At 37.4% G+C, this 12,822-nt stretch overlaps 1 protein-coding gene across 4 annotated transcripts in view; it reads left to right on the top strand.

Annotated features, from left to right (window-relative positions):
* Positions 1–12,822, top strand: part of PTGFR (prostaglandin F receptor) — a 63,825-nt gene that overhangs the window by 9,817 nt on the left and 41,186 nt on the right. Inside the window, exon 3 of one of the 4 annotated variants that reach the window (XM_086390754.1) lies at positions 8,589–8,772. The exons of the other annotated variants lie outside the window; for them this stretch is intronic. Coding sequence (XP_086246880.1) covers positions 8,589–8,612 — 24 coding nt within the window. The 3' untranslated portion in view covers positions 8,613–8,772. Of the gene's footprint in view, positions 1–8,588; positions 8,773–12,822 lie in introns of those variants that run through there. 4 annotated transcript variants of the gene reach the window in all.

Raw genomic sequence — 12,822 nt, forward strand, 5'->3', positions numbered from 1 at the left:
GTATCAAATGTGAATTATTGAAGGCAAAGGGAAAAAGCTAGGTGATACAACTTCTTCAAAGTTATTTTTGCCCCATTATTATCTTTAGTGCTGCCTTTTTCTCTACATGCACAATTTTTTTTTTCTCCAAAATGTATATTTATTGGTGTTTTATCTTTGAGGGGATTATTTCAGGACACAGGAGGAGAAAATGTCTTTTGGTAAGACCTACAGACACTGGTCGTACATTGTCATAAATAAAAGCTCCATAGTAAATGTTAAAATTTCTCTATAAAATGAGTTTGCTTACCTCAAGCCTTTGCTAGCTGATTGAGTGAATATATGGCTCAATTTGTATTGCTGCTGCTGCTGCTGCTAAGTCGCTTCAGTTGTGTCCGACTCTGTGCCACCCCATAGATGGCAGCCCACCAGGCTTCCCCATCCCTGGGATTCTCCAGCCAAGAACACTGGAGTGGGTTGCCATTTCCTTCTCCAATGCATGAAAGTGAAAAGTGAAAGTAAAGTCGCTCAGTCATGTCCGACTCTTAGCAACCCCATGGACTGCAGCCTACCAGGCTCCTCTGTCCATGGGATCTGCCAGGCAAGAGTACTGGAGTGGGTTGCCATCGTCTTCTCTGATTTGTATTGCTAATCAGACTGAAATACTGAGTAGGTCTTATATTCACAGAGGATTAATTCTCAGAAAACTCCAACAGCCTTGTTTAGTAGACACTGGTGTCCCACTTGGATCCCTATGGGGTGAGTTTTCCCCTCAGGGAAATTACCCTCAGCCAAGGGAGCTGCCTTGCCGGTGGTTGTGCCCCCCTCTCTTTGGTCATTCTGTGTACAGTGACAGGTGGGTGTGGGGACCTAAAGCACACCTTTGCCTCCTGTGGGACATTTCTGAAGGGTCCTATGCACTTCAGAGCTTATAACTGCATTCCAGCTCTGTGCCTCCTTCTGCCAAATCCTGCTTCCCTCATTGCCTCACACCCTTCAGAAAAATTTCTGCATGTAGATCACTGTCTCAGAGTCTGTTTCCTACAGAATCTGGCTTAGGACCCTCTTCTAGAAGTCCATTTATTTACATGTTATCTCAGTATAAAGTATATTACACATAGGTTTACAGTGTGATTTGGTAAATCTATTGAGCTGTCTATAGGTCTTTGGATTTGATATCATATTTGAGTATAACATCTCCCTTCATGGAAATGAATGGTGTAAAATTGGACCAGCAAAAGTCAATCTAATTAAAAAAAAAGACACTGCTGGATTGAGAATTTACACAAAAGTCTGTTGATTTAGTTGTGCATGGTGGTCTGTAATACTTTGGTATTTTAAGTTTATTTACTCTTGCCAAAGTATGATTTCCTGTTTTTTAAGGAGAAAGACACAAAATGCCAGAGATCTCATAGACATTGAGACAGCACTTAAAAAACATTACTTGAATGCTTCAAGTGTAAATGAATCAGGCACATGTGGATTAAATTTATACCATCATGGATCTGAAAGTCTTCTGCTTTAATGTGCTTTGGAGTTTTAAGTTAAGACCCAAAACATTTGAAGCACTATTCAAGATGTTTATGTGCCCTGAATCTCTTTGGGTTGCCAGTTCTAACTTTATTTGCTTAGTCTTATGCAGATGACACCACCCTTATGGCAGAAAGTGAAGAGGAACTAAAAAGCCTCTTGATGAAAGTGAAAGTGGAGAGTGAAAAAGTTGGCTTAAAGCTCAACATTCAGAAAACGAAGATCATGGCATCTGGTCCCATCATTTCATGGGAAATAGATGGGGAAACAGTGGAAACAGTGTCAGACTTTATTTTGGGGGGGGGGGCTCCAAAATCACTGCAGATGGTGATTGCAGCCATGAAATTAAAAGACACTCCTTGGAAGGAAAGTTATGACCAACCTAGATAGCCTATTCAAAAGCAGAGACATTACTTTGCCAACAAAGGTTCGTCTAGTCAAGGCTATGGTTTTTCCAGTGGTCATGTATGGATGTGAGAGTTGGACTGTGAAGAAGGCTGAGTGTCGAAGAATTGATGCTTTTGAACTGTGGTGTTGGTGAAGACTCTTGAGAGTCCCTTGGACTGCAAGGAGATCCAACCAGTCCATTCTGAAGGAGATCAGCCCTGGGATTTCTTTGGAAGGACTGATGCTAAAGCTGAAACTCCAGCACTTTGGCCACCTCATGCAAAGAGTTGACTCATTGGAAAAGACTCTCATGGTGGGAGGGATTGAGGGCAGGGGGAGAAGGGGACGACAGAGGATGAGATGGCTGGATGGCATCACTGACTCGATGGACATGAGTCTCAGTGAACTCCGGGAGTTGGTGAGGACAGGGAGGCCTGGTGTGCTGTGATTCATGGGGTTGCAAAGAGTCGGACACGACTGAGCGACTGAACTGAACTGAACTGATCCTTACAGGAGGTATATAAAATGCATTTCATTTATATTTCTTTGGAAGGCATTCATAACCACATCAGATTTTACCTGGTCTATCAATGCCATTTAACTGTATTCAGAGAGAATTTCATTCAATAGGAGAAATTTGCCTTTTGATATTTGCAAATATTACCTTTCAAAGTTTGGGTAAATTTGTTAGTGCTGTGTGTCAGGATGGTGATGCCACAGAGGAGTTGGTACAATTGTGGCTTTATTCAGACAGGGAGGTGGTTTTTCTCACTCCTGCTAAGCTATTGAATCCCCAAATTAAATTCAGACAGTGAAATGCCAAAGTGAAGTGTGGCTTGGTGTGATGGCAGAGGAGACAGAGACAACTGGATTATGTAAAAACAATCATTTTAGATTTTAGTCAGTCAGTTCAGTTCAGTTGCTCAGTTGTGTCTGACTCTTTGTGACCCCATGGACTGCAGCACTCCAGGCTTCCCTGTCCATCCCCATCTCCCAGAACTTGCACAAACTCATGTCCATCAAGTTGGTGATGCCATCCAACCATCTCATCTTCTGTCATCCCTTTCTCCTCCTGCCCTCAATGTTTCCCAGTATCAAGGTCTTTGCCAATGAGTCAGTTCTTCCCATCAGGTGCCAAAGTATTGGAATTTCAGCTTCAGCATCAGTCCTTTCAATGATTATTCAGGACTGATTTCCTTTAGGATTGAATGGTTGGATCTCCTTGCAGTCCAAGGGACTCTCAAGAGTCTTCTCCGACACCATAGTTCAAAAGCATCAATTCTGCGGCCTTCAGCTTTCTTTATAGTCCCACTCTCACATCCATACATGACTACCGGAAAAACCAAAGCTTTGACCAGACGGATCTTTGTTGGCAAAGTGATGTCTCTGCTTTTTTAATATGCTATCTAGGTTGGTCATAGCTTTTCTTCTAAGGAACAAGCATCTTTTAAGTTCATGGCTGCAGTCACCATCTGCAGTGATTTTAGAGCCCAAGAAAATACAGTCTCTCATTGTTTCCATTGTTTCCCCATCTATTTGCCATGAAGTGATGGGACCAGATGCATGATCTTAGTTTTCTGAATGTTGAGTTTTAAGCCAGCTTTTTCACTCTCCTCTTTCACTTTCATCAAGAGACTCTTCAGTCCTTCTTCAATTTCTGTCACAAGGGTGGTGTCATCTGCATATCTGAGGTAATTGATATTTTTCTCGGCAACCTTGATTCCAGCTTGTGCTTTGTCCAGCCTGGTGTTTCACATGATGTACTGTGCATATAAGTTAAATGAGCAAGGTGACAATATACAGCCTTGACGTACTCCTTTCCCAATTTGGAACCAGTCTGTTGTTCCATGATTTTAGATTTTGGTGCATAATCCCCAGTCAAACCTTCCTTTTAGAATACTCTAGTTACTTAAACATAGACTGGGTCCCAACCCCACCACCTGTTAGCTGTGACCTGTAGTTACTCTAAGCCAATTTCGTACATCTGTGAACTGGTTATGATAATAGTACTTACTGACAAGTACTGTCAGTAGGTATGATCTGCCCTGTTTACAATCTCATAACATGGTGATTGGTGCATCGTATGCTCAACACAATCCCCAAATCCTCAAAAATCTTTTGCTGTCATTACCACCCCTCATCTCAATTAGGAATAATCATCTGTGTTTAGTTCAGATGTTTTCCATTTTTCCTCTGTTGAGAAGATTTGGTTACATTAGAAAGGAACAGAGGGAGCTCATAGCTACAGAGAATGTTCCTGGACAATTTCACCCAACGGTTCAGATTATTGTGCCCATTTCACTGCCTTACCAGAGGTAAAGATGTTTCATGATAATCTTTCCCATTTTATTTGAATTCAAATTTTTATTATTATAGTATAATTTATTAGATATTAACTTATACATTATTAATCAGTGCTAAAATTAGCAAAAAATTATTGAGCCTATGACATATAAGGCACTACTCTTGGGGCTGTGACTGATTCCAGAAGGTAAAAGATTAAGCTCTTTCCTTAAAGAGCTTATAACTTACTTGGAGTAAAAGATACACCCTAAGAATTAAAATACTAGGTCTTGGAGAGTCATTATCACGTAGTGGTTAAGAGTCTAGGTTCAAGTCCTATTTCTTCCACTTTCCTTAACCACTCTGTGATCAGTTTCTTCATATGTAAAATGGGTAGAGTAATAGTATCACTTCATTGAGTTGTTTTTGAGGACTAAATAAATTAATATATGTGAATTAAAATAATTGGGCTTCCCTGGTGACTCCACGGTAAAATAATCCTCCTGCAAAGCAAGTGACATGGGTCCATGGGTTCAGAACCTGGGTTGGGAAGATACTCTGGAGAAGGAAATGGCAACCCACTCCACTATGCTTCCCTGGTAAATCCCATGGATAGAAGAGCCTGTTGAGTTACAGTCCATGGGGTCACAAGAGTTGGACACGACTTATCGTCTAAACCACCACCAAGTTAATATAGTGCTTGACAGAGTAAATACCATATACTTCGGTTACTATGCTGTTATCATTATTGTTGCTATTACTGTTAAATATTAATGCTGCCGACCAGTAAAAGCCCACAAAAGATCATTTGTCAACAAGATGATCAAAAGTACTTTTTAATTAGTTGTTAAATGAATAAGGGTGCTATAGCAGGAAGCTGTTACCCTCAAACTGGTGGTCCGCAAGGAATTATTTGTTTACTCATTTGACAAGTGGTTATTGAGCACTACCAGGTGCCAGGAAGTATTCTAAATGCAGAATAACAATCTCTGTGATCTAATTGGTAATGATATCTATGGCCTTAATTAATAGTATTTATAGAAAAGGAAAATGGAGGACATATATAGAAAATTGAGATATGAAGATATTTGATTATACTTTATGTTATAATAAAATAGCAGATACAATAGCAGGTGCAGTCAAGTTTGGACCCCCTAACTATCCCTCTGCTGTATTTAAAATGGATAACCAAATAAATGCTTTTGCTTGAAAGAAAAAAAAAAAAAACTATGGCAAAAAGGAATAGCAGGTATTCTGTTATGAATGTAGTGGATGAGACTGTTTTGGTAACATAAATATCTATAGCATATCATTTACAAAGAAAAATTACTGGAAAAAATGTGATCCAAAGTCAAGTGATATAAATTGTAATGTAAAGCCAGGAGAAAAGAGATAATGTATATAATTACTAGAGATATAAAAGTGTACAAATAAGAAACTCTTTAGTATTTGGAACAGGCTTGAACAAGATTAGAGTACAGCAGTTTACTGTACTGAACAAGATTAGAGTACAGCAGTAATAAATTAATATTAAAAGCTAAGATGATTTTTCAAGTAAAATATGACTAGCAGAAAAATTGAATCAGGTAATAAAAATTTAATAATTCAAATTAGTATTTTTAGATTATCTTTTGATAAGGAAAGTGACTCAGGATATGGAAGAGAAATAAATGTTGGTGAAAGCATTACAAAAGCAATTAACTCTTTCCAAGAAGTTAGGTTAAGAAAATGTTAGCAGGGACTTAAAGAAAAACAAGTTGCTGTGAACATTAATAAATATAAATGAAGGAAATTAAATCATTTATGCTTCCAATCTACTTGTTAACTTATTCACTGATTTATTTTTTCAGCAGCTTTTTGTTGAGCAAAAGGCTGGGTATCTCTCTAGGTGAAGAGTAAAGCATGGAGATAAAGACATGACCTGGGAAAATATTCCTGAGCCAAATTCTAGAAATCATAATTTCTAGTTCCTTCAGTTTATCTATGAGCTTTGTACTTGTTCTTCCAATCTCTCTTATGTGCATCCTCCTTTTCCTTCTTTTTCTTTGTTTAATATGACATAAATATAACTATTTGTATTTTTCTGGCCCTTCCTGGGAGCACAGCAGAGGGTTAATTGCTTTAGTAATAGTGGAGGAACCTCTGGGCCCAAAGGTGCATTAGTATTAAATAGCAGCAGCTGGTAAAGAATCCTGCAATGCGGGAGAGCTGGGTTTGATCCCTGGGTTGGGAAGATCCCCTGGAGAAGGGAATGGCTACCCACTCGAGTATTCTGGCCTGGAGAATTCCATGGACTGTATAGTCCATGGGGTCACAAGAGTCAGACATGACTGAGTGACTTTCACTTCAAGCAGCAGCAACAGTAATTGTTATTGTTATTACTATGGTTGCATCTTTCCTTATTTTGCTTCCTGCATTTATGTTCATGACGGAGGACCAGAAAACAAGGAAAATAAAAACCATATGAATGACAGAGAGACAGAATACGGGATGGGGAGAGGAGCAGGGAAGAGGCAGTGAAGGCAGCAGAAAACTGGCTTATGTGGGTGTGAGGGTGGAGAGGTGCTCTCTTGTAGGAATTCTGCTGGAAAGAAAAGACCTCCCGTTATTTCCATGGGTATCTTCTCCTTACTGAGGAATATTGACTTTCATGTGTTATAGTCCCTCAAGCTACTCTAAAAAAGGCAAGGTTTTCCTCAACCATAAAATTTTATTGTAAGAAAGTAAAGTACAAATTAAAGTTTAAAAACATCGTTCAAATCTCATTACCCGGAGATAAACACTGTTAGCATACTGGGTGCATCCTTTTACTCATCAGAAACAGAATTCATACTGGTTAAGTTCCTTGATTAACAGAGTGAGCTTTTTTCTTATGCTATTGGGCATTATCTCCTTTCTTTTGTGAAGGTATGGTTATCTGTGAATGATTTACAAGAAGTCTTTGGATGACAAAGATTAGATAATGCTGATATGTAAAAGTAATTATAAAATCAGTTTTTACAAAAGCAGTTGTTTTTCCATGTTCGTTGTTAGCTTTTTAATGTAGTATTTTCCTTATAAGGAGTGAATGTGTCAATAATTTTTTTGTAGTTACTGCTTTCTGTTTCATGTTAAGAAGTACTTTCTCCGGCTAAGATGATATTGGTGTTCATTTCTCCTAGCACTTTCGCTTTTTCATTTTTTTTTCTTTTTTTAATACATTTAAAGTTTATGTTGGTTTAATTTGCAAGTTAATAGCATGACTTTTTTTTCATTTTGAATGGTTAGCTTGTTATCCCAAATCATTTATTAAATCGTCTTTCTGCAACTGTTTTAAAATTTTACCGTTATTATATATGCAGTTCTTAAATGTGTTTGAATTTTTCTATGCCCTTTATTTCATCTTACTGACCTAACTTTAACTTTTCTTCACATTTTATTTACACTTGTGTTCAGTTTATCAATTACAGTATAAGAATATTTCCTTTCATGATCATAATCATGTTTTGAATAATAATTCTGTAGTTTCTTCATAACAGTGCTTCACATCATTTTTATCCTGAGATTTTAAAATGTTTTCCTATCATAATAATAAAATCTTTTTGTTTTATTATTTTATTTTATTTTTCATATCATTATATAAGAAAGCACCGATATTGATACATTTATTTTTCATTTTTACTGTGACAGTATTCATATAGTATAAAATTCACTATTTTGACTTTAAAAGATGCAGTTCAGTGACATTTAGTACATTCACAGTACTCTGCAACCATTATCCCTGTCTTGTCCAGAAAATTTTAATTTCCTCCTTAAAAAAAACCCAATACCCATTAAGTGATCATTTTCCCGTTTCCCATTCTTTGTGATCCCTGGCAACCACTACTCTTTCTTCTGTCTTTATGAATTTGCCTATTCTTGATAGTTTATGTAAATGGAAGCTTATACCTTTAGTATCTGGCTTCTTTCACTTACCATAACTTTTTCACAGTTCTTCCATATAATGGTATGTATCAATACATTATTCAATTTTTTGGCTGAATAATATTCATTCAGATAAATGGACCACATTTTGTTTATCCATTCATTAGCTGACGGGTGTTTGGATTATTTCCATCTTATGGTTGTTGGGAATAGAGCTGCTATGAACATTTGTGTACAAATTTTTGTTTGAACATTTATTTTCAGTTCTTTAGAGTTTATACTTAGGAGTGGAATTGCTGGGTCATATGGTAATTCTATGTTTAAGTTTTTGAGGAACCACTAATCTCTTCCATATGGTGTACCATTTTACTTTCCTGTCAACAATGTATGAGGGTTCCAGTATCTCCACATTTTTGCCAACACTTATTTTATTAAAACATTTTGTATTATGGCTGTCTAGTTGATATGCTAAGTCATTTCTAGTTTTGATTTGCATTTCCTTAAAGGCTAATGAAGGGCTTCCTGGATAGCGCAATGCGGGAGACCTGGGTTCAGTCCCTGGGTTGGGAAGATCCCCTGGAGAAGGGAATGGCTACCCACCTCAGCATTCTTGCTGGAGAATTCCATGGACAGAGGAGTCTGGTGGGCTACAGTCTATGGGGTCACAAAGAGTTGGACACAACTAAGCGACTAACACACACACAGACTAGTGATGTTAAACACCTTTTTCATGTGCATTCTGGTATTTGCATACATTTTTTTTTTCTTTTTAAAAAAATTTTATTTATTTATTTTAATTGGAGGCTAATTACTTTACAGTGTTGTAGTGGTTTTTGCCATACATTGACATAAAATATCCATGGGTGTACATGTGTTCCCTATCCTGAACCCCCTTCCCACCTCCCTCCCCATCCATCCTTCAGGGTCCTCCCAGTGCCCTGGCCCTGAGCACCTTGTGTCATGCATCGAACCTGGACTTAAATTAAGTCTTAATTTAATTAACTCTTCAACTTTAATCTCAAAATATGAAATTATTATGATTGGTCACTCCAGAAATAAGATGTTTTATGAAGAGGTCTTTAATGCATGTTTTTGTGTTTATAAAAGTTTTATTGGTCCATACTTTTCATTTGTTTTATTCTTTTGCTTTTAATACTAGAATTATGTTAGTTTTGAACAAGAGTAGGAAAAATTTTTTCTGTGTTCTGGAATAATTGAAATAACTTGGATGTCAACTGTTTTGTGATGAATACTGAATATTGAATCATTTATACTGAATCATTTCAGTATTATTTTCATAAAGTTTTAGTTTTTTCTATTGGTTTGAGGTTAATACTTTTTTTTGATCCAATATTGGTACATTTTAGTGTAATTTAATCAATTTTTGAGAGTATAAATTTAGTAGCAAATTTTTGTACTGAGAATTTGCTTATTAAGATTCTTCTGTACTAATATATATATTATATATATATATATACAAATATGGATATATACATTTATATATGTGTTTATTTTATGAATATTTTGTATGAAACTTGAAATTTTTCTTTTTAAGTTAGTCTTCCCAGAGGATTGTTTAATAGTTTAAAAATGTTTTATATTAATTTATAAATCTTAGTTAAGCTCTTATTATCAGATTTTATAAATATCCATGGGCATTTGAAAAGAATTTATACTATTTTTTAAGTTACAAATTTCAATATACAGCTATTAAATCAAATTATTGTAGAATCTTATTTTCTTACTTCTCTTTCTAGTTTCTCTGTCAAATAATATGTATGAGAACTTAGAATTTCATTATATTTATGTTTTGTTAGTTTGTGTTTCTAATGGTTTTCACTGGATTTCAAAGATTTAGATTTCAATGTAATGTCATCAGGGGTTAATTCATGTCTGTTATATCTTTGTTTAAATTATTCCTTTTATAAATATAAAGCAATCTTCCCTCTCCCTTTAAAAACATTTTGCTTTAAATTCTTTATCTTATACTGAAGGTGAGCTTTATTAGTGCAAAGATAGCAATAGACTTTTTGACTATTTTGGATTTTGTTTGTGCATTTACTATTGGAATAGTCTAAGAATCTTTTCATGCCATTCTTGTTAATGGAATATAGCATCATCATAACATTCAAACAGAATAAGAAGAAGTTTTCTTTCTCTTTCTGTCATGCCTCCAATAACTCTTGGTTGGGTGCTAGAATTCTGATATTGAAAAAAATACAACATGGGGAGTAAATTTTTGTGTTTCCTGTGGTCCGTATTCTGGTGGATGCTTTAGTTCTGCTAATTTGGGGTATATGAAGTTAAATCAGAAGGGGAGCAGGTCAGTGAAGGGAAGAGCATGGCTAATTTCCAGTATAGAAAGTAGGTCAGTTCTGCCTCATCCCACGAATTTGCTGCAGACCACAGTGGACCCTGGGTCTTTCCTGGAGGCTCAGATGGTAAAGAGTCAACCTGCCAACGTGGGACACCCAGATTCGATCCCTGGGTTGGGAAGGTCTGCTGGAGAATGGAATAGCTACCCACTCCTGTATTCTTGCCCGGACAATTCCATGGACAGAGGAGCCTAGCGAGCTACAGTCCATGGGGTTGCAAAGAGTCGGACATGACTTAGCACTGAACAATGACAAGATAGTATGGTACTGACACAAAGACAAAAATATAGATCAATGGAACAAAATAGAAAACCCAGAGATAAATCCATGCACCTATGGACACCTTATCTTCAACAAAGGAGGCAAGAATATACAATGGAGAAAAGACAATCTCTTTAACAAGTGGTGCTGGGAAAACTGATCAACCACTTGTAAAAGAATGAAACTAGAACAGTTTCTAACACCATACACAAAAATAAACTCAAAATGGATTAAAGATCTAAATGTAAGACCAGAAACTATAAAACTCCTAGAGGAAAACATAGGCAAAACACTCTCTGACATAAATCACAGCAGGATCCTCTATGAACCACCCCCAGAATATTGGAAATAAAAGCAAAAATAAACAAATGGGACCTAATTAAACTTAAAAGCTTCTGCACAACAAAGGAAACTATAAGCAAGGTGAAAAGACAGCCTTCAGATTGGGAGAAAATAATAGCAAATGAAGCAACAGACAAAGAATTAATCTCAAAAATATACAAGCAACTCCTGCAGCTCAATTCCAGAAAAATAAACAACCCAATCAAAAAGTGTCCAAAGACCTAAATAGACATTTCTCCAAAGAAGACACAGATGGCTAACAAACACATTAAAAGATGCTCAACATCACTTTATTATCAGAGAAATGCAAATTAAAACCACAATGAGGTACCATTTCACGCCAGTCAGAATGGCTGCTATTCAAAAGTCTACAAGCAATAAATGCTGGAGAGAGTGTGGAGAAAAGGGAACCCTCTTACACTGTTGGTGGGAATGCAAACTAGTACAGCTACTATGGAGAACAGTGTGGAGATTCCTTAAAAAACTGGAAATAGAACTGCCATATGACCCAGCAATCCCACTGCTGGGCATACACACCGAGGAAACCAGAACTGAAAGAGACACATGTACCCCAATGTTCATCGCATCACTGTTAACAATAGCCAGGACATGGAAGCAACCTAGATGTCCATCAGCAGATGAATGGATAAGAAAGCTGTGGTACATATACGCAATGGAATATTACTTAGCCATTAAAAAGAATACATTTGAATCAGTTCTAATGAGGTGGATGAAACTGGAGCCTATTATACAGAGTGAAGTAAGCCAGAAAGAAAAACACCAATACAGTATACTAACGCATATATATGGAATTTAGAAACATGGTAACGATCTCAGCATTCAGAAAACTAAGATTATGGCATCTGGTCCCATTATTTCATGGGAAATGATGGGGAAACAGTGCAAACAGTGTCAGACTTTATTTTTGAGGGCTCCAAAATCACTGCAGATGGTGATTGCAGCCATGAAATTAAAAGACGCTTACTCCTTGGAAGGAAAGTTATGACCAACCTAGATAGCATATTCAAAAGCAGAGACATTACTTTGCCAACAAAGGTCCGTCTAGTCAAGGCTATGGTTTTTCCACTGGTCATGTATGGATGTGAAAGTTGGACTGTGAAGAAGGCTGAGCACCGAAGAATTGATGCTTTTGATCTGTGGTGTTGGAGAAGACTTTTGAGAGTCCCTTGGACTTCAAGGAGATCCAACCAGTCCATTCTAAAGGAGATCAGTCCTGGGTGTTCTTTGGAAGGAATGATGCTAAAGCTGAAACTCCAATACTTAGGCCATCTTATGCGAAGAGTTGACTCATTGGCAAAGACTCTGATGCTGGGAGGGATTGGGGGCAGGAGGAGAAGGGGATGACAGAGGATGAGATGGCTGGATGGCATTACCAACTCGATGGACATGAGTTTGAGTGAACTCCGGGATTTGGTGACGGACAGGGAGGCCTGGCGTGCTGCAATTCATGGGGTCGCAAAGAGTCGCACATGACTGAGCGACTGAAATGAACTGAACTGAATGATAATCCTGTATGCGAGACAGCAAAAGAGACACAGATTATAGAACAGTCTTTTGGACTCTGTGGGAGAGGGCGAGGGTGGGATGATTTGGGAGAATGGCATTGAAACATGTATATTATCGTGTGTGTAATGAATTGCCAGTCCAGGTTCTATGCATGAGATAGGGTGCTCAGGGCTGGTGCACTGGGATGACCCAGGGGATGGGATGGGGAGGGAGGTGGGAGGGGGGTTCAGGATGG

The sequence above is a fragment of the Bos grunniens genome, chromosome 3, assembly GCF_055505025.1.
Source record: "Bos grunniens cultivar Pamir isolate PY7600 chromosome 3, Bosgru_T2T1.0, whole genome shotgun sequence".
NCBI classification, from domain to species: domain Eukaryota; kingdom Metazoa; phylum Chordata; class Mammalia; order Artiodactyla; family Bovidae; genus Bos; species Bos grunniens.